At 36.2% G+C, this 22,067-nt stretch overlaps 1 protein-coding gene across 1 annotated transcript in view; it reads left to right on the top strand.

Annotated features, from left to right (window-relative positions):
• Window positions 1–22,067, top strand: part of LOC108251946 — an 82,492-nt gene that overhangs the window by 54,264 nt on the left and 6,161 nt on the right. Inside the window, exon 4 of the mRNA XM_026820929.1 lies at window positions 2,333–2,351. Coding sequence (XP_026676730.1) covers window positions 2,333–2,351 — 19 coding nt within the window. The remainder of the gene's footprint in view (window positions 1–2,332; window positions 2,352–22,067) is intronic.

Here is a 22,067-nt window from a genome sequence, read left to right as displayed (position 1 = left end):
TAAGTGATTAAAATGTGCAATATCAGATAAGTATCTAATGTTCCACTATGAAAGGTTTCAAAGTAATGACAGGACTAATTTCAAATTTGGAACTTCAAGATAGTATCCAACAAAATTGGAACAATTCAAAGACACCTTTGATGAAAATGTAGGACTGGAGGTGGAAATTATAAAAAGAAAGGTAAGTCAAAGCACATTTACAATATTAGATTGAAGAGGGGACTGTAGGTATGCAGAGTCCAGTGTGTAGGACTATTGCACAACAAATCTAAGTAGGACTGGCAACACATACGAGTAGGTATTATCTTTTGTGACTTTGAACTTACGATATGGAAAGATGGAAAGCTTAACGGAAATTGAAAGTTTAAAAAAACAAAATAAAACCCAGAAGAAGAGGAAGAAAAATCATCATAATGACAAGGATGAGGATGATGAAGATGAAAATAATTGGCCTGTCACATTTCATATTATTTTAAAGACAAGAAAATTAAAGAAGAAAAGCTGAAATTAATTATCAGGTCTCGAGTTTAGGTTTTTGGGTTAAAAAAAGTTTCCTTTAAAAAGTTGAACAAAATTTATATATTTTTTGCGTGCTGGTGAAAGTTGATAAGAAATATAAGAATGTGTTTGAAATAGAAAGAGAGAGAGAGAGAGAGAGGAAGAAAGAGAGGGTGTGGAGGAAAAAAGACAGAAAGGAAACAAGGCTAAGCTTCTTATTCAGAATAACTTAGAAGTCAATCGGCCAAATGCTATATAAAAAAATAGCTTTTAAAGATCAAGAAGAATTCTAAGCCCAGGTAAGGATTATAGTATTTGGGAATTCTACATATCAGTAGGAGGTATACATACTCGTAATATTATGTACTCGTATAGCAGTTGTCAAGGATGGAAGAATCATCCAAAAGTTATAAACACGATAGACAGCAAACGCATTGAGAAAACTTGTTAGAGTGAAAACTCAGCATACACAATTTGATAGCGTATAATAACAAACGAGAGATAGACAGCAAACGCATTGAGAAAACTTGTTAGAGTGAAAACTCAGCATACACAATTTGATAGCGTATAATAACAAACGAGATGTGCTTGTGCATATTGGGTTTTTTACATCATCTTCTAACGCAAGGAGAATTCAAAATTTTCCTAACATACTAAAGCCTGAAAATTTATGTGACTATCGTCAAGCAAAGGGACAAAATGAACTTGGAACGAGATAGGGAACAGCAAGGAGAATTCAAAATTTTCCTAACATACTAAAGTCTGAAAATTTATGTGACTATCGTCAAGCAAAGGGACAAAATGAACTTGGAAAGAGATAGGGAACAAATATTCCAAGTTTTGATCAAGCTCGTAATTTTGCCATTATGAATTTCTTATATGACACTGATGAGCTCTTTCTTAAACGTTTTCGCTCTTTCGTAGAGAGTTTATGGAGACCCATAAAACCGAGGAAAACAGTCTCAAAGTGTAGCAAATATTATTTTCTTATAACTTGCTTTCTTTTTGTTTTAAACGAAGTTTTGTAGAGGGAGCATTGAGGCCACAAACAACACTTCACCTTTTTTTGAGGGTTTATATTGATATTGAACTGATTTTGGCCAATGGATTTGTATAATTTTGGAGTCTAATCTCACTTTATTACCTTCAATGTAATTAACTAATTACCCAGCTGTTCAATTGGTTTCTGAAACGACTTGAAACTAAAGATAGATCTAGATATAGGTAGGTACCATACTATTTTGACGACTAGGTTCTAGTTGAACATTGTACAAGCTTCATCTTATAGTGGTCATATTTACATTTATGTCTTGTCTTTGGCGAGTTCATGACATAATACTGCAATTTATAGCTCTCGTCTTCCTATGGTTTGCATTTTTGAACATTGTACAAGCTTCATCTTATAGTGGTCATATTTACATTTATGTCTTGTCTTTGGCGAGTTCATGACATAATACTGCAATTTGCAGCTCTCGTCTTCCTATGGTTTCCATTTGAACCAAGAAAGCAATGTGCCCCGAAGAACCAGAACCTCGTTTTCTTTTATAAACGAAGAAAAAGGGAACCAAGAAAGCAATGTGCCCCGAAGAACCAGAACCTCGTTTTCTTTTATAAACGAAGAAAAAGGAAATCGGGGATACTGGATCTTACGTATATCATTTTGCAAACAAAACCATGGCATCTTCTGTGTGGAAAGAAAGAAAAAAAAAGTTCTTTATTAAATTGTAACTTCTCGTGTTGTTCGTGTTTTTATGTGTTAACTTTACTTGAGTTTATGATAATGCTATACGGTTTTTATGAACTTTATAATATAGTGATGCTTGTATATTCGCAGAGTTAGAATACCAGATGGGGTAAACGCATAATGAGGTATCTGTTGCAGATAAAAACAGAGGGAGCAACGAGGGAGAATATCAAAAAAGAAAAAGGAAATCGGGGATACTGGATCTTATATCATTTTGCAAACAAAACCATGGCATCTTCTGTGTGGAAAGAAAGAAAAAAAAAAGTTCTTTATTAAATTGTAACTTCTCGTGTTGTTCGTGTTTTTATGTGTTAAATTTACTTGAGTTTATGATAATGCTATACGGTTTTTATGAACTTTATAATATAGTGCTTGTATATTCGCAGAGTTAGAATACCAGATGGGGTAAACGCATAATGAGGTATCTGTTGCAGATAAAAACAGAGGGTGCAACGAGGGAGAATATCAAATCATCAGAGAAAAGTCGAGAAAGAAAAGCAGCTTGGAAATTTGGGTAATGTCACTTTTTTATAGTTTCTGGGGCTTTAGCTGAACTTATCTGAACGATTGAACCATAGTGTGTATGTATTACGAGATTTCTTATTAGGTTGGTCCCAGGTTCCTATAGGTTACATAGATTGTTTCTGATCTTCTCACAATTTATGATTTTCTGGAAAGGTAGATGTACTTATAATAATCTATAATGAATACTCGTACTTAATGCCAATCTCATAGGCCATATCCAAAACTCTGAATTCTGTAGAAATTACTACCAAGGGGAAGATGGCACTCGGCACAATTTATTCTAATGCTCAGAATTTCTCAGAGCTTCTACTAATTAAGGAGCGCGGTAGCGCTCCGCCCCGCCAAGTCAAGAAAGTTTGACCGCGTTACATACTATCTTACACATTTGTAGAAACCTACTTAGACTCTGAGAGTATCTGGGGTATGTGTAACTATAACTTCTTCTCATTAGTGCAGAAAATGATTTTGCTCTACAAAGTTTCAAAAGTAACTCTCTTGAGGTCATTAAAAGCAAGTAGTTTCCCATGTTCTAAGCATCTAAGCTAAGCAAATCAAAGACTATATTAGCAACATCAAAATACTGTGTAGGTACCTACATATTTGCTACAAGAGTGTGTCATCTTTCGAAAGCGTATTCTTCAATGGTTTCCTCTATTCATATACATACTTATAACTTTAGGTATAACGAATTTAGAGTACCTACATATTTGCTACAAGAGTGTGTCATCTTTCGAAAGCGTATTCTTCAATGGTTTCCTCTATTCATATACATACTTATAACTTATAACGAATTTAAGACTGCCTAACTTCATCAAAAGTTATGTTATTCAGGATATTCCGATATTGGAAGTATCTTATTCCAAGTTCCATCTGTATATGTAAAGAAAAATTTCTCCTATTATTTTCCAAAGCTTTTCCTTACACCCTGAACTTTATACACATTCTGTGCCCTCTACTGCTCTCTTCATTCTGGTTATAATCTTCAAATGAAATCTTAAATAAACGATTTTTTTTTTCTTTTTACTTTTTTTTCGAAATAATGAGATAGCTAAAACGTGGTAGCTAAAGAGCAAGATTTTATTTCTATTTACTTTTTAAAAAATTCCCTTCTTTTTCTCCTATTTATTTTTCCCAGCATACACTTAGGTACCTTCTTGTTTTCTATGGAATTCTTTAAGCCTATAAAAAATTCTTTTTTTTTCTCCTATTTATTTTTCCCAGCATACACTTAGGTACCTTCTTGTTTTCTATGGAATTCTTTAAGCCTACCAAATGGAACAAAGGAGCTTTGAATTTTCCTTTGGAACCTTTCAAGTTTCCAAATGTAGGATAAATTATTTAAGCCTACCAAATGGAACAAAGGAGCTTTGAATTTTCCTTTGGAACCTTTCAAGTTTCCAAATGTAGGATAATGCTCTTTATTTTTCAGTCTCAAAATAATCTGATCTAAGACATGTGTGACCTGGGTGTGTTTGTTGAAGCTGGGTACAAACTAGATTCGATGAGTACTGAATCTTGCAAACTAAATACACAAGTCGGTATACTTAGGACGTTACACACTTTAGATATCGTAACTCAATGTGTAACATGCAGGTAAGTTTATCATAGACAACAATACTTTTTTACTTTTTTTGAAAGTGTCGCCTGGGTGTGTTTGTTGAAGCTGGGTACAAACTAGATTCGATGAGTACTGAATCTTGCAAACTAAATACACAAGTCGGTATACTTAGGTAAGGACGTTACACACTTTAGATGTCGTAACTCAATGTGTAACATGCAGGTAAGTTTATCATAGACAACAATACTTTTTTACTTTTTTTGAAAGTGTCTAAGGCACCTATTCTAACCACTCAATGTGTAACATGCAGGTAAGTATATCATAGACAACAATACTTTTTTACTTTTTTTGAAAGTGTCTAAGGCACCTATTCTAACCTTTCTAACTCAGGAAGGATTAAAGCTAAAGGAAATCTCAAACTTGCTTCAGACATCCTCTAAAGGCGCAGCAACTTTATTGTTCCATCTAAACAGCTTTCCATTAGGAACATGTACGAGCACTTCAACATCTGTGCTCTCTTTTTATACATTGGTAAGTATATATTTCAATTGTTTTGCTTGCTTGATTTTTAGTATTATTATTTTTGAATTCTCTGTCCATATATGTATGTGTAGGAGAGCTGTGTGTATTATTTTGAAATTTATTTTCCTTTCTCCAAGTATAAGGGTACCTACATATGTATTTTCAGTTTTCAGTCTGTTTTCTTGTTTGAATTACTTAGCCATGCTTTTCCTTTTTTTATTCCATTTCGCATTTTATGTTTGCTGTCCCTTAAGTTCCTATTTATTCGCTTAGGAGAGCTGTGTGTATTATTTTGAAATTTATTTTCCTTTCTCCAAGTATATGGGTACCTATGTATTTTCAGTCTGTTTTCTTGTTTGAATTACTTAGCCATGCTTTTCCTTTTTTATTCCGTTTCGCATTTTATGTTTGCTGTCCCTTAAGTTCCTATTTATTCTCTTTTTTTATTATTCTCAGGCAGCTTTTCCTTGATTTGCTTTATCGTCCTGAAAATTGAATTCACATATGTAGTTTGTACCTACGAAAATTTATTCTACAATATACATACCTATACCATTGTACCTAGATGTACTTCAGGTACCTATATACATACCTACCTGAATAAATTATATGTTTTGTCTCAACATTACTTCACAAATCCAGTAGGTACCTTGTCCAGTGCGTTCCCAATGAATATTAGATATAGGTACATAGATATAACCTATGTCGTTTCATGACTCAAAGACATTCCTACCTAGGACCATTGCGTTTGATTTGATAGCACCAAATTGCATATAATATATAGCGTCGTCAGAAATGACATCCTGGTGATGAATATTAGATATAGGTACATAGATATAACCTATGTCGTTTCATGACTCAAAGACATTCCTTCCTAGGACCACTGCGTTTGATTTGGCAGCACCAAATTGCATATATAGCGTCGTCAGAAATGTAACCGTATAGCCTGAAAAGACATCCTAGTCAAATTAGTATTCAACAAGGTAACAGTACTCAACTTGAAGATTATAATTTTTCATCATTACCTATTAACTTTCAAGCAATGCTCGAATGATCAGCGCGTAATTTATTGCATGGCGCGAAGCTTTTTATATTCATGATGGCAAAATTTCTCGCAGGTTTCAGCACCGGGGGATATTAGGGCTTGAGATAACGAAGTAAGGGATTTACCATCAGCACGATCTATCATCTGACTTGCAGCAGGTTGTATGAATAATAAACTAATGACATAATAAAATATTGTCAGCTTTTCCCAGAGTCAGGCTTGGATTTAAGTGGCTTAATTGCTGTAACTTTGAAATTATTTCTTTAAGCAGCTTTTCTTTTCGTGTCCGCGTGAGCCATAAAATGCCATTCATTTGATTTATTCTCAATGTTTTGTATGCTATGGGTTTCAGTCGTTGTCAATTAGAACATTTTGGCACAGTTTCTATTTTGTATTTTTTCTAGAAAAGCTCTAAGGATTTTCTTCGAAGTTCAAGTTTTCTCGTAGTCAGGGCCGGATTCAGAATACCTAAATGGACACAATTGCCGATTGCAGACGAACTGCCACATGCCGTTGAAATTTATATATTCCCTCGAGATATCATTCATCTTAGCCTACCTTTCTAAACATTAGCCAAACTGCAGATGGTAAGAGTTTGTTCCTATTACCAAATTACCATACACTTTGGTCATTTCCAGGAGATTATTTGCCTTTCTCTTAATACTCTTTAAAGTAAAAGTAACCATGGTTTGCCTTTCTCTTTACAGTTTGTCGTTTGCACATTGAATTGCAATTACAACGCTTTTCCCTTAAAAATTCAAAGTATAGTTACTTCCCTAGTCTCCTTGAGGAGTAAAAGGAATTCCAGTTAATTCTCTGCTCTTTTATTATTCGATTTCAAGTTTGCTATAGGAGTCAATCAGACTCCAATTATGTTTGCCACAGTGTGGTGACGTTTTAGCCTCTACGGCCCTGGCTTTCATACTTCAGAACATTTTGGCACAGTTTCTATTTTGTATTTTTTCTAGAAAAGCTCTAAGGATTTTCTTCGAAGTTCAAGTTTTCTCGTAGTCAGGACCGGATTTAGAATACCTAAATGGACACAATTGCCGATGAACAATTGCCGATGAACATGCCGTTGAAATTTATTCCCTCGAGATATCATTAATCTTATCCTACCTTTCTAAACTTTAGCCAAACTGCAGATGGTAAGAGTTTGCTCCTACTACCAAATTACCATACACTTTGGTCGTATTACCATAGACAATGGCATTTCCAGGAGATTTGCCTTTCTCTTAATACTCTTTAAAGTAAAAGTAACTACTTATGGTTTGTTCTTCTCTTTACAGTTTGACGTTTGCACATTGAATTGCAATTATAACGCTTTTCCCTTAAAATTTCAAAGTATAGGTAGGTACTCCTCTAGTCTGCTTAAGGAGTAAAAGGAATTCCAGTTAATTCTCTGCTCTTTTGTTATTCGATTTCAAGTTTGCTAGGAGTCAATCAGACTCCAATTATGTTTGCCACAGTGTGGTGACGTTTTGGCCTCGTTGTCAATTATTGACTTCAGTAAAAAATGTAGTGTATTACGATTTTTTTCTTAGATATCTACCAAAAGTGATGGCAGCTAGAGTGATTCATATGGACATGAGCTAACAACATGAACTTGTTGAGCTATAGGTTCTTATTTTATCCTTTCTCCAAAGGTGTCTCTAAATGTACACTTAAACCGGGCCCTACCATATAAGGATTATAAGGCGATAATGACTTATTGATGTATTTGAAGACAACGCTTCCTAAAGTTCCTATCCCTGTACTTTAAGTTACTCCATGGAGAATAAATTGATGACACAATGTTATTTCTCGTTAATTTATTAGAAAACCATAGGAATACCTACATTATTCGGAAGGAGATCAATGAGATACTTAAAATTCTGATCAAGTAATAGATAAGATTGGAGACTGGGGCACTGGTTTCACCTTTTAGTCGTGCTGATTTTTATGGCTTTCCATTTTCATTTTCATGAAAGTTCTCTTTTATTGCTCGGAACAAAATACGAGCGAGGAAATTCATCAGCCGTTTAAGTTTGTTTGTTTGCAATGTCATGCAATGATGCAACCTCTGCAGGGCAACATATTGAGGCGTTTTACTTCTATTTCAATAATGGTGCTAAGTTTATTCTGTTGGCCATAAAATCTTCTATAGTTCTATACCGACATAGTTATAACCAACAATGGGCTAAAAGTAAAAGGAGAAAGAGGATTCAGAACAGGTAAGGATCAACATGAACTTGTTGAGCTATAGGTTCTTATTTTATCCTTTCTCCAAAGGTGTCTCTAAATGTACACTTAAACCGGGCCCTACCATAAGGCGATAATGACTTATTGATGTATTTGAAGACAACACTTCCTAAAGTTCCTATCCCTGTACTTTAAGTTGTATCCATGGAGAATAAATTGATGACACAATGTTATTTCTCGTTAATTTATTAGAAAACCATATTAAGAATACCTACATTATTCGGAAGGAGATCAATGAGATACTTTAAATTCTGATCAAGTAATGGATAAGATTGGAGACTGGGGCACTGGTTTCACCTTTTACCCATTATAGCTTGCGATAACATCTAATCACAAAGTCTAGAAACATTCAAGACCTCCCTTGCAAAATATCACAGCTAAAGAAGAATTCTCCTTCAGGAGAGCACTGCTAATGCCACTAAAACGTACGAGGATTGTGTGGAGTGACCTGCCCATGACAATTAACGAGTATTAGTGGAAAACGGGACTGATCTGAGGATACGTTTGAAATTTTAGTCTAGAAACATTCAAGACCTCCCTTGCAAAATATCACAGCTAAAGAAGAATTCTCCTTCAGGAGAGCACTGCTAATGCCACTAAAAAGTACGAGGATTGTGTGGAGTGACCTGCCCATGATAATTAACGAGTATTAGTGGAAAACGGGACTGATCTGAGGATATACGTTTGAAATTTTGAATTTATGATCTTAGTTCTTGGATGCTTCTCTCTGGGCTCATCGCCCTCCTAAACTCTGGAACTTAAAATGGGCTCCAACCAAATTCTATGAACCTCTCCTCAAAGTATAATAAGCTTGTTAGTATATAGCCTGAAGATTACTCGAGTAAAGCAGTGGTAAAGAAACGAAGATAGAAGATCCGAGATAAGGAAGCCGGGAAAAAGTTTTCTACGAGGAGACAAACTTTTCGAGAGAGAGAGAGAGAGAGAGGAAGAGAGAGAGAGAGAGAGAGAGAGAGAGAGAGAGAGAGAGAGAGAAATGGAAGGGGGGAGAGAGGGGAAGGAACAAAGGAAGGGAAAGAGAAAATAAACAGGGGGAATGGCGGAGGAAGAGTGGAAGAAAGATGAAGGGATGAGAAACATGAAAGGAGGGAGGAGAGAGACGCGAAGGGAGAGAGTAGGAGAGATATGAAAGGGATTTTCAGCAAATAATGATTCTCATTATTTTTCAATCCCCGAAGTCAGAGCTCCACCATTCCGATTATTTTTAATAGAAACATTTCGATTTTCATAAAATACTGGGTGTCCCAAACTAATGAACCTTGGTGTTCAAAGGAAGCACTTGCCAGCTTTGTTAGATTGGAAGCTCGCCTGCATTGTAATTGTAGGTAAGTGCTAGGTCGCGGCTTTCGTTACCACCCAGGGCGAACTTTATCCTAATCCTAAACCGACATGATTCGTTCTCGGAGCAGCTGACTTTCTCCTATTCTGTCCTCCTTCTCTCTTCGATCCCGGGACGGTAAGACCTCCGCGTTTTTTTATTTCCCTCTTTCAAACCTCTTGGGGGAAAATATTTTCACCATACCATGTGTACCATCCATTTTAATCCACCCTATACACACGTACCTCTTGCCTTTGTACTCCGTTTGCAATAATATGCAATGTATTTCATACTATCTCTCAGCAAATAATGATTCTCATTATTTTTCAATCCCCGAAGTCAGAGCTCCACCATTCCGATTATTTTTAATAGAAACATTTCGATTTTTATAAAATACTGGGTGTCCCAAACGAGTGAAACTTGGTAGCAAGTGGTGATCAAAGGAAAAACTTGCCAGTCTAGTTAGCTTGGAGGCGCATCTGCCTTTTAAGCGCTATAGGTCTCTGCCGTCTCTGGTTCGATTCCATCCCAGGGCGAATTTAATCCTAAAGATACAAGATTCGTTCTATAAGGGGGAGAGAGAAAACAGACAAAGGCTGACTTTCTCCTATGCTGTTCTCCTTCTCTCTTCGATTCCGGGACGGTAAGACCTCCGTTTTTAGATTTCCCTCAAAACTCTCGGGGGGAAATATTTTCACCATACTATGTGTCATCCATTTCGATCCACCCTATAGACACGTACCTCTTACCTTTGTACTCCGTGTGCAATAATATGCAATGTATTTCATACTATCTTATTGAATACAAATGTGTAGAATACAGAGAAACACATTTTGTTCTTTGTATTTTCAATTGAAAAACAACAATAGTATCTAGGTTGTGTATTAACATAAAATATCATTATAATCTAGTAATGCTAAATAATGCTCCTTGTGTTTCTCTAGCTCTACGCTCAATATAATCTGACGTCTAGAAGTAGAAGAGATTAAATTGAATACGGTATCCAGATGATTCAGACATAAGAAATAATAACCTTTAGTAACACATGAGGTATTTTCATATAGGTAGGTATTGTATTTTCAATTGAAAAACAACAATAGTATCTAGGTTGTGTATTAACATAAAATATCATTATAATCTAGTAATGCTAAATAATGCTTCTTGTGTTTCTCTAGCTGTACGCTCAATATAATCTGACGTCTAGAAGTAGGAGAGATTAAATTGAATACGGTATCCAGATGATTCAGACATAAGAAATAACCTTTAGTAACACATGAGGTATTTTCATATAGGTAGGTGCTAGCTACACTGTGCTACACATAAACTAGGTCATAATCCTGTGGGATACCTAGATGAGTTCAGACCAATAATGAGTCCTAGGTCTTACTAACCTACCTTCTAGTTTTTCAACGGTTGCGACTGGTGGGTCAGATCAAGAGGTCCAAGTAAGACATACATTTTAAGGAGGTGTATTGTGTATGTTATTAACAATATTTGTGACAAAAATCCCAAGGAGCATGTTTAACTTATATGCCTATTGGGTACCTGTCAATAACAATACCCAAGTATATACCTAGTATTTTATCTTGTCTCAAATTCTTAGGCTCATAAACTTATTGACGTGAACTCCGAATCTGGATTTTGGTGGTTCTAGTTCAAGTCAAATTATAAAGTTGAGTGTTGGTAATGCAATGACATCACCAGCAAAACCCAAAACAGTAGATTTCTGTATGTTTTCATTGTTTTTAGTGAATTCTAGGTGTAGTACGAGTATTTTATGGAATACGAGAAAAAAAGGACAAGAACGATAAGATATCTTCAGATACAGAAGAAAAAGAAGGAACAGAATTGGAACAGGCGGGAGACCGAAATTTTCCAAGACAAAGAGTAATGACATTAGAGATTTCCTTTCATTTTCTATTTCCAGAGAGGTTTCACTAATTGAGTTAGGTTGTCTATGTTTCGAATTCTTGTAAAGTATAAAAATATACCTACCTCAGAAGATGTCAAAGGAGGAGGTTGAAGAGAGAAAGAGGTCGGAAAGGAAAAGAGGAAGGAAGAGGGGGAGGACGAAGGAAGAAGTGGGTGAAAAGAGAAGGAAGAAAATAAGTATAAGGAGGAGAGGAAAGCCGAACATTTTCTTTGGACTGTGTTACTTACTACAGAAATTCCCCAAGGTGATAGGTCTCATATTGTCGTTTCTAATACTAAAAGCACCAGCTTTCTATGAATCTATACGAATACGCAAAAGGCCCGAACGCGTCTCTGAAAATAGAATTTTATTTTCCTTTGGGGTAAAACTTCAAATTTTCTAATAATAAGGCAGGATAGAATATCCCATTTTCATGCAAACTACCCAAGTCCACCAAGTTCCAAGCGAAAGCCAAGGAAAAGTCACTCAAAAGTATGTTACATAAGGACTTATAGAAACATGCACAAGTGTACCATTGTTGCACATCATAGGTATACACAGATCCATACATTATACAGAGATCTAGAACTAAATAAAACCATACAATTATTAACAAGAATAGCAAGTGATGACTGCCAATAAACAAAAGTCTAATGTGTACAATAATACTAGCGGGGATGATTAGAGTCACTTGTGGTCAGACAAACAGTAATCAAATAAATATTTGCATCCCCATTGAACAGACAGGTCAGTGCACACATACTCACAGTTCTCTATTGTTATGGCAAATCAATACTCTATGAAACAATATTGTAGGTACCATTATATGAACATTTACATGAGTTTTACATATGTTTATATAAGTTTTACATGTGTTTATATGAGTTTTACATACGTATGTTCCCTATTTGCCCAGGGAGGTCACTGTTTTATGCGATTTTAATTCCATTTGCAGCAGTTAAGAGTTAGATGTGATGGTCAAACATCTTTCAGTTCATTATTCAAATGGGTATTCTTGTGCTAGACCTGTACGTATGATCTTAAATGGGGATATCTGAAAGATTTTATTTTCTATAAATTATTAAAGGTCCCATGTGAACTTTTTGAAGTGAAAAAGAAACTTCATTTGGACAAGAACCGACAAAGATTATTTCGAATCTAAAAAACACTTCTCAGAAAATCTCAGTCCTTTGAATTCACTTAGCTTCACCCAGCAGCATTTTGTTTGTCGCCTTTCCTCCCTACAATCCCATTTTCTCTCCCTGTTTCACCAGTTCGTGCTGACGGTAGGTACAACACTTCCCCTTTCGTATCTCCAGGAGCTGAGAGGGAGCTATAACAGAACTTGTAGTGCCCTCAGCAATGAAATGAGGAATAAAATAAAAGTTTTCATGCAACAGTAAAAAATAAAGGAAAAACGTGGTACAGTGATAACTTCGGGTGTTTTTTCTGCGTTTGCGAAAGTTCCACGTAGCTTGAACCAAAAATATCTCATTAGAATAATATAGGAACTTCTAGTTCGAATCTACTTTTTTCAGCTCTATCTTTGTCATTCGTGGGGGGGGATGTTAGTCTAAGAACCTAGAAACCTAGTCTAAGTAAGTACCTACCTACGTACGATAATCTGTAATAGGTACTTATACTTATTAACAGCTGTTTTTTTTTTTTTTTTTTCGAATATACCCCCCTTAGTTCCCTACAGCAAAGAACCCCTCACTCATCAACATTTCCATGCTTAACTCCTCCACAAAACCATCTCCACTCCACATTACCATATCCACTCCACCACTACACTGCACCACCTCCATCTGTACTGCCTCCACTTCCACTGACATTTGCTCTATTGTTTGTTTTCATCATATAATTGACTTTTTGTTCGAAATGCGAAGGAAAAAAACCGTTCTTCCACATGAAAGACTCAGATAAATGCCAACTACGAGGGGCAAAGAAGAGGGAGAGAGGGTGGGCGGGAAAGAAAAAGATGGAGAGAACAGGGAGAGAGCAAGTCTAATTTAAAATTTTGATAAAGTGCAGAAAAGTCGAAGATCCTTGTGTCTGACATGATGCAAAAGTTCTCCAGATTCTTGGGGTGGAAAAACCCACCGTTTTTTTGCTTTCTATACCTATATTTTTTACAAAGAGCATTGAGAGAGAACTACCTCAATGATATTAATTCTACCTTTTAGTAGGCAGGTATAGACACAGAATTTATGTACCTACCAACCTCAGTGTAATGGTTAGCGCTGTGAACTCCGAATCTGGATTTTGGTGGTTCTAGTTCAAGTCAAATTATAAAGTTGAGTGTTGGTAATGCAATGACATCACCAGCAAAACCCAAAACAGTAGATTTCTGTATGTTTTCATTGTTTTTAGTGAATTCTAGGTGTAGTACGAGTATTTTATGGAATACGAGAAAAAAAGGACAAGAACGATAAGATATCTTCAGATACAGAAGAAAAAGAAGGAACAGAATTGGAACAGGCGGGAGACCGAAATTTTCCAAGACAAAGAGTAATGACATTAGAGATTTCCTTTCATTTTCTATTTCCAGAGAGGTTTCACTAATTGAGTTAGGTTGTCTATGTTTCGAATTCTTGTAAAGTATAAAAATATACCTACCTCAGAAGATGTCAAAGGAGGAGGTTGAAGAGAGAAAGAGGTCGGAAAGGAAAAGAGGAAGGAAGAGGGGGAGGACGAAGGAAGAAGTGGGTGAAAAGAGAAGGAAGAAAATAAGTATAAGGAGGAGAGGAAAGCCGAACATTTTCTTTGGACTGTGTTACTTACTACAGAAATTCCCCAAGGTGATAGGTCTCATATTGTCGTTTCTAATACTAAAAGCACCAGCTTTCTATGAATCTATACGAATACGCAAAAGGCCCGAACGCGTCTCTGAAAATAGAATTTTATTTTCCTTTGGGGTAAAACTTCAAATTTTCTAATAATAAGGCAGGATAGAATATCCCATTTTCATGCAAACTACCCAAGTCCACCAAGTTCCAAGCGAAAGCCAAGGAAAAGTCACTCAAAAGTATGTTACATAAGGACTTATAGAAACATGCACAAGTGTACCATTGTTGCACATCATAGGTATACACAGATCCATACATTATACAGAGATCTAGAACTAAATAAAACCATACAATTATTAACAAGAATAGCAAGTGATGACTGCCAATAAACAAAAGTCTAATGTGTACAATAATACTAGCGGGGATGATTAGAGTCACTTGTGGTCAGACAAACAGTAATCAAATAAATATTTGCATCCCCATTGAACAGACAGGTCAGTGCACACATACTCACAGTTCTCTATTGTTATGGCAAATCAATACTCTATGAAACAATATTGTAGGTACCATTATATGAACATTTACATGAGTTTTACATATGTTTATATAAGTTTTACATGTGTTTATATGAGTTTTACATACGTATGTTCCCTATTTGCCCAGGGAGGTCACTGTTTTATGCGATTTTAATTCCATTTGCAGCAGTTAAGAGTTAGATGTGATGGTCAAACATCTTTCAGTTCATTATTCAAATGGGTATTCTTGTGCTAGACCTGTACGTATGATCTTAAATGGGGATATCTGAAAGATTTTATTTTCTATAAATTATTAAAGGTCCCATGTGAACTTTTTGAAGTGAAAAAGAAACTTCATTTGGACAAGAACCGACAAAGATTATTTCGAATCTAAAAAACACTTCTCAGAAAATCTCAGTCCTTTGAATTCACTTAGCTTCACCCAGCAGCATTTTGTTTGTCGCCTTTCCTCCCTACAATCCCATTTTCTCTCCCTGTTTCACCAGTTCGTGCTGACGGTAGGTACAACACTTCCCCTTTCGTATCTCCAGGAGCTGAGAGGGAGCAATAGTGTCACAAAATCTAGTCACGTTTTCGGTTATGTATCTACGCTTCAGCGCATTTCCCACTTTTACTTTGGTGCAGGCAGTGACGTAAATTGGAAATTTGAGCTGGATACCTAGCCTCTCTCCCCCCTCCTTTCTCTCTTTCCCCTCCCTTGTCCAAAAGGTTAGGTAGGTATCTAATTGGGGATTCTGTGTCATACTTCTTCTCAGTGGACGACAGTTGAAATAGTAATTTACCTTCCAAAAACGCCACCCAAGAGGGTCTTCCTACCTAAAATTCTCGTCTTTCGGGACTACTTATTCCTAAGGCAATATCCACCTTACCTGTTCTGGAATCCAACCTCTGAGCAACTTAGAGCTACCTCTGCATTTTTAAGAAAAGAGAGAGTTTATCAAAAATAGACCTTTATCTTAATTGCAACAATGTAAGGATTTCCTACAATCTGTTTGGTTCCTTCATTTTGGGTTGATGACTCATTGCTGTCACATTGATCTGGATGAACTATCGTAAAAATTTACATGAGAAAAACTTCTCTGAATATTGTGTTGTGTATACCTACTGATAGGTATACAGGGTGTCTAATAAAATGCTCTACCCGCACCACGATTTCTCGAAATACGGGCAAAATATGGAGAAAAACAAAATGTGGAAGAGGAAGAGAAAGAAAGAGAATGTATATGAAAGAGGGAGGGAGAGAGAACTATTCTTTGTGAATGACTCAAACTCGACAGTTTGTTTCAACTTTAACAAAGAACAATACTTATTATTTTGCTGTAGGTACATTGTACATATCTATTTAAATTGGTTATTGATATTTTTCCAACCAGCAGAGCTCCTCTGAAGTTTTTTTCGCAATTTCTCTCCGTAGATATTCCGAGGGCAATCCTTTTATTCCACTCTGAATAACTCAGGTATCAAAGTCTGCAACTATTACTCCCTCCCTAACTCCCTACCTTAATATATACCGTCAGCATAATACTCATAATCTTTATTGATTTTGAAAAACAAAAAATATAGGTAGGTAAAAATATACCTAGGTATAGTGTGTCCAGATCAATGTGACAGCAAAAAAAATGGGCATTGTTGCCAAACATGTCACATGTGCAATGGTAGAGAAAGGGGAAGGTATATTGCACAGTGCTTCCTCCGACAGTGAAACAAAGTCAGGTAAGGCGATATCCACCTTACCTGTTCTGGAATCCAACCTCTGAACTTAGAGCTACCTCTGCATTTTAAAAGAGAGAGTTTATCAAAAATAGACCTTTACCTCAATTGCAACAATGTAAGGATTTCCTGCAATCTGATTGGTTCCTTCATTTTGGGTTGATGACTCATTGCTGTCACATTGATCTGGATGAACTATAGGAAAGAAGAAAAGAAGAAGAGAAAGAAGATGTCGGTATTATGAAGTATAAAAAAAGTTTGATCAATATGTCTGATAAACACATTAAAAACTTTTTTCTCCTTTTCTTTCTAGAGGAGAATAAAGGAAGCTTTCGAAATTCGAAAGTGTTTACCAACTTCTACCATCTTTCTTCTTTGGTGGCGAAATAGCAAGGGCCAAGATGATCCAATACTCGTAGTTGGACTCTCGAATACTCATACAAACATTATAAAGGTAGTTCGTAGGTAGGTAACTTGACATTAAAAACTTTTTTCTCCTTTTCTTTCTAGAGGAGAATAAAGGAAGCTTTCGAAATTCGAAAGTGTTTACCAACTTCTACCATCTTCCTTCTTTGGTGGCGAAATACGAGTAGCAAGGACCAAGATGATCTAATACTCGTAGTTGGACTCTCGAATACTCATACAAACATTACAAAGGTAGTTCGTAGGTATAGGTAACTTGACTATCTCGGCTTGGTCTAAATTTACAAGGTTTATTTTTATTTTTATTTTTTTTTATTATTATTATTTTTTTTTTTTACTTTACCAACCTAGGTAAGTTCTTATTATAGTGGATTTTTTGCTCAAATGGCAAGTTTCTCGTGAAATTTTTCACCAACTTACACATATCTTACTTATAGGAGTTATAGGTGCATTAAAACTGATCTTACAGAGCCGCCGTTTGATCATACAATTTTCTTTCCTCCCGCCCAACCTAAAGCTTAAACCTCCCTCTTCTAAACATAAGGTTGGGAGAGAAATCATGAAAATTAACTTTCCATCAATCATAGTAATGCTATGAGTTTTTACAACCCCTCTCCTTCCTCTCCTCCTCCTCCTCTTCCTCCCCCCTCCTCTTCCTCTTTGCTTTCTTTCATTAAATAACTTATAGGGGGAAACGCTTCAACATTTTTCCAAAGACAATTTTGCATTCCCAAGCCAAAGAAAACGTTGAGCGTAATGGAAATAGTTTCGCCATAATGGAAGTAGCTTTCTCCTTGGGAGAGAGAAAAATCATATAAGTTTATTTCTGTGTGCATGGTACTAATTTCTCTCCCTCTCCTCCCTTCTCTCACTCTCCGTCTCTCCCTCTCTCTCTCCCTCCCTCTCTCTCTCCTTCTGTCTCGGTTTCATTAGTTCATAAAGTCCTCTTCCACTTGACTTGGAATGTCGTAGCTACTTCCTTTTCATTCTTCCACTAAAGTATCCGAGTGGCCTAGAATCCTAGAATGTGGATTTGAACAAACGTCTTATTCTCGTATTCCTAAGCTGTGTCCACACATAGTCGACGGCCTTCGGTCGAGGTGAATCTATGTTGTCGAGGCAGTGTGGACGGTTTCAGTCGACATCGATCGACGGCCAACGACTATGTGTGGACACAGCTTTAGCCTTCAATATTTTACCATTATTCTGTCCTTTAGTAGCAATTGGTCTTTTGATTGTCTTTAAATACTGTGATTTTATGATAGTCTGAGCCAGTATTATTCCATATTTATCAATATATCAATATTTTGGTTACGGACCCAACTATTTGTAAGTATATACCTACCAAACTAGGAGTAGGTACCTATCTACCAATGCAAAGGTTCAATGTAGCAAAATACTCTCACTACAGAAAAGTCATACAGAACGTACGTCGGTACGTCTCCCATCTTCTCCTCCATCAAAATTCAAAAGGTAGAATTTCACAAATCGTAAAAATTCAACAGATTGCCATCACGAGTCGCGAGTTTTAATTCGAAATGTGTCACACCTGTTCATCAGCAGTAGGTACGTACACCTATCTACCTGTACCTATCTAATACCCATATATCGCAGTGTGGACGGTTTCAATCGACATCGATCGACGGCCGTCGACTATGTAAGGATACAGCTTTTAGTCGTCAGTCTTCTATTCTTATTCAGTCCTTTAGATAGCTATTGGTATTTTAACTGTCTTTAGAAACTTTGATAATTCCATAATTATCAATATCTCAATATTTTGGTTACGTAGTACGTACCTACCTAACTTCTCGTATTAAGTACCAAACTAGGAGTACCTACCAATGCAAAGGTCCAATGCATAACAAAATACTATCACTACAGAAAAGTCATACAAAACGCATATTTATGTACCCATGTACGTATACGTATTAGTTTCTCCCATTTTCTCCTCCACAATAATTCAAAAGGTAGAATTTCACAAATCGTAAAAATTCAACAGATTGCCATCACGAGTCGCGAGTTTTAATTCGAAATGTGTCACACCTGTTCATCAGCAGTAGGTACGTACACCTATCTACTTGTACCTATCTAATACCCATATATCTACCTACATTACCTATACGTAGGTACATTATCTACGTCTGTACGAGAATTTCCAAATGCTTTATCGTTTGGGTGGGGGCCTTTATCTCGTGGCATACGCGTACTTGCGTGTTTCGAGGAAAAATAAATATTACTCCTGGCGTTCTGTTTCCCGCAGTACACGCTTTCAGTGTTCAACCTTTGTTCCGATCGAAAGCATCGAAGTTTTTCTTTTTCGAGTTTTCGTCTTTTCTACTTGAATCAGGGTTCGCGTAATTTTATCGCAAATTTTTCTCGGATAGTCGCAACTGCTCATTTTTTGATTAGTCGCAATTTGTAGGTTTGAATAAATATTACTCCTGGCGTTCTGTTTCCCGCAGTACACGCTTTCAGTGTTCAACCTTTGTTCCGATCGAACGCATCGAAGTTTTTCTTTTTCGAGTTTTCGTCTTTTCGACTTGAATCAGGGTTCGCGTAATTTTATCGCAAATTTTTCTCGGATAGCCGCAACTGCTCATTTTTTCATTAGTCGCAATTTGTAGGTTTGTCGCCCATTTCATAACTTTTTCTTCTTCATAAGATGTGAATGTGTCAAATGTCTATTTTCAAAATTGCATTGTTAAAGTTAAAATTTAATCATTATTTTTTGGAAAATGACACAGATTTTTCTGTAAAGAGATAAACCCTCAGATTGAGTTACAATTTAGGTACCATAGGTTACATGGATTTTTTCATCCCTATTTCCTAAGTTCCCATGAACGTTAGCAGATGGTGTGGGTATCTAGAATATGTAAATAATATCATTGCAGTTTGTTACATAATTTCTCAAAGATACAGAAATCAACATTAATTATTTGGTATAGTAGGTAAATGATGATAAATAATGAATAATGTGATGTTAATTAAATCATGACAATCGCGGTAAGCCGGTGAAATAGATCAGGTATTTTTATTTTTTCCACAAGTCAAATATCATAACGTAATAAATACTTGGTAAGTGATTAAAATGTGCAATATCAGATAAGTATCTAATGTTCCACTATGAAAGGTTTCAAAGTAATGACAGGACTAATTTCAAATTTGGAACTTCAAGATAGTATCCAACAAAATTGGAACAATTCAAAGACACCTTTGATGAAAATGTAGGACTGGAGGTGGAAATTATAAAAAGAAAGGTAAGTCAAAGCACATTTACAATATTAGATTGAAGAGGGGACTGTAGGTATGCAGAGTCCAGTGTGTAGGACTATTGCACAACAAATCTAAGTAGGACTGGCAACACATACGAGTAGGTATTATCTTTTGTGACTTTGAACTTACGATATGGAAAGATGGAAAGCTTAACGGAAATTGAAAGTTTAAAAAAACAAAATAAAACCCAGAAGAAGAGGAAGAAAAATCATCATAATGACAAGGATGAGGATGATGAAGATGAAAATAATTGGCCTGTCACATTTCATATTATTTTAAAGACAAGAAAATTAAAGAAGAAAAGCTGAAATTAATTATCAGGTCTCGAGTTTAGGTTTTTGGGTAAAAAAAGTTTTCTTTAAAAAGTTGAACAAAATTTATATATTTTTTGCGTGCTGGTGAAAGTTGATAAGAAATATAAGAATGTGTTTTAAATAGAAAGAAAGAGAGAGAGAGAGGAAGAAAGAGAAAGAAAGAGAGGGAGGAGGAAAAAAGACAGAAAGGAAACAAGGCTAACCTTCTTATTTAGAATAACCTAGAAGTCAATCGGCCAAATGCTATATAAAAAAATAGTTTTTAAAAAGAAGAATTCTAAGCCGAACTCCATAACAATCAATCAAAATCTCATGTTTTAATCCAGCCATAAATCTCTTGTTTTACTTTAGAATCTTTAGATCCAGATAGAAATCTGTTTTGAAAGTATGAACACATCTTACTCAAATAAGTACCCCAAATAGGTACTTTTTGAAGTAGGTCTTTATCCCTCATAATATCCCTCTTCACATTACAAACACTGCGAACTCAAGTGTTTGGCTATAATATGCCTAGTAGGTGCACCCCATTTATAAATTTAATTACGGCAATTAGAGAAGCCTTGATGGGAGATTAATGGGGGGGCCAACAACTCAAAGTGCCCTCTGCCCCATTCACACCCTCTGAACGAGCATATTATAATGAATAAATCAGATGTTAAATGAGGCTCGGAGTGTTCCCTATTAATAATTCACACCGTGGACTTTAAACTTTGCCCTCTCCTCCTTCTCCTTTTTCCCCTCCTCCGGATTTTCGCTCCTCCTCCCTTCCCTTGTACCTTTCGGTTCCTCATTCTCCTCCATTCTTGCTCTTCCTACCTCCATTCTTTGTTCCTTCCTACCTCTTCTCACTGCAATGGCCTTTCTCTGCCCTCTCCTCCTCCTTCTTCTTCTCCTTATTCTTCCCCTCCTCCGCATTTTAGCTCCTCCTCCCTTCCCTTGCCCTCTTTGATTCCTCATCTTCCTCTTTTCTTTGACCTTCCTCTGCCTCTTTTCCCTTTAGCTCTCTCTCGCGTTGATTCCTCATCTTCCTCTTTTCTTTGACCTTCCTCTGCCTCTTCTCCCTTTAGCTCTCTCTTTGATTCCTCATCTTCCTCTTTTCTTTGACCTTCCTCTGCCTCTTCTCCCTTTAGCTCTCTCTCGCTCTCTCTCTCTCTCTCTCTCTCTCTCTCTCTCTCTCTCTCTCTCTCTCTCTCTCTCTCTCTCTCTTTCTCTCTCCTTTTCCTCTTTGACTCTCTCCTTCTCTCTTTCTCTTCTACCCCTTTCCTCTTTCAGTCTTTCCACTGCCTACTCTTCTCTCTCTCTCTCTCTCCCTCCCTCTCTCTCCCTCTTCTTTCTCAGTCACCGCTCTTGTGTTTAATGATTGTTACAATACCGTGTAGTTATTCTGTAAACTTTGCAGGAGAGAAAGAGTGAGAAAGGGAGAGAGAGAGATATATATAGTTTTATCCACCCATAATTTGTTGATCTGAAATGTATGAAAACCAACTTCTATGTTGATCATTTTAAATTTGTTGATCGTTTCAAAAGATCAACTTATTTGATCAACATGATGTGACATTTCTTTACATTCTTTTAATTATTTTTTTTTCGACTTTAAGTCAAATTTAAATTCTCATCACACTCTTTTTATATGGTTTCACA

The sequence above is a fragment of the Diaphorina citri genome, unplaced genomic scaffold (genome assembly GCF_000475195.1).
Source record: "Diaphorina citri unplaced genomic scaffold, Diaci psyllid genome assembly version 1.1 scaffold186, whole genome shotgun sequence".
Classification (NCBI taxonomy): Eukaryota; Metazoa; Arthropoda; class Insecta; order Hemiptera; family Psyllidae; genus Diaphorina; species Diaphorina citri.
This window is presented reverse-complemented; position numbering and strand designations above follow the sequence as displayed.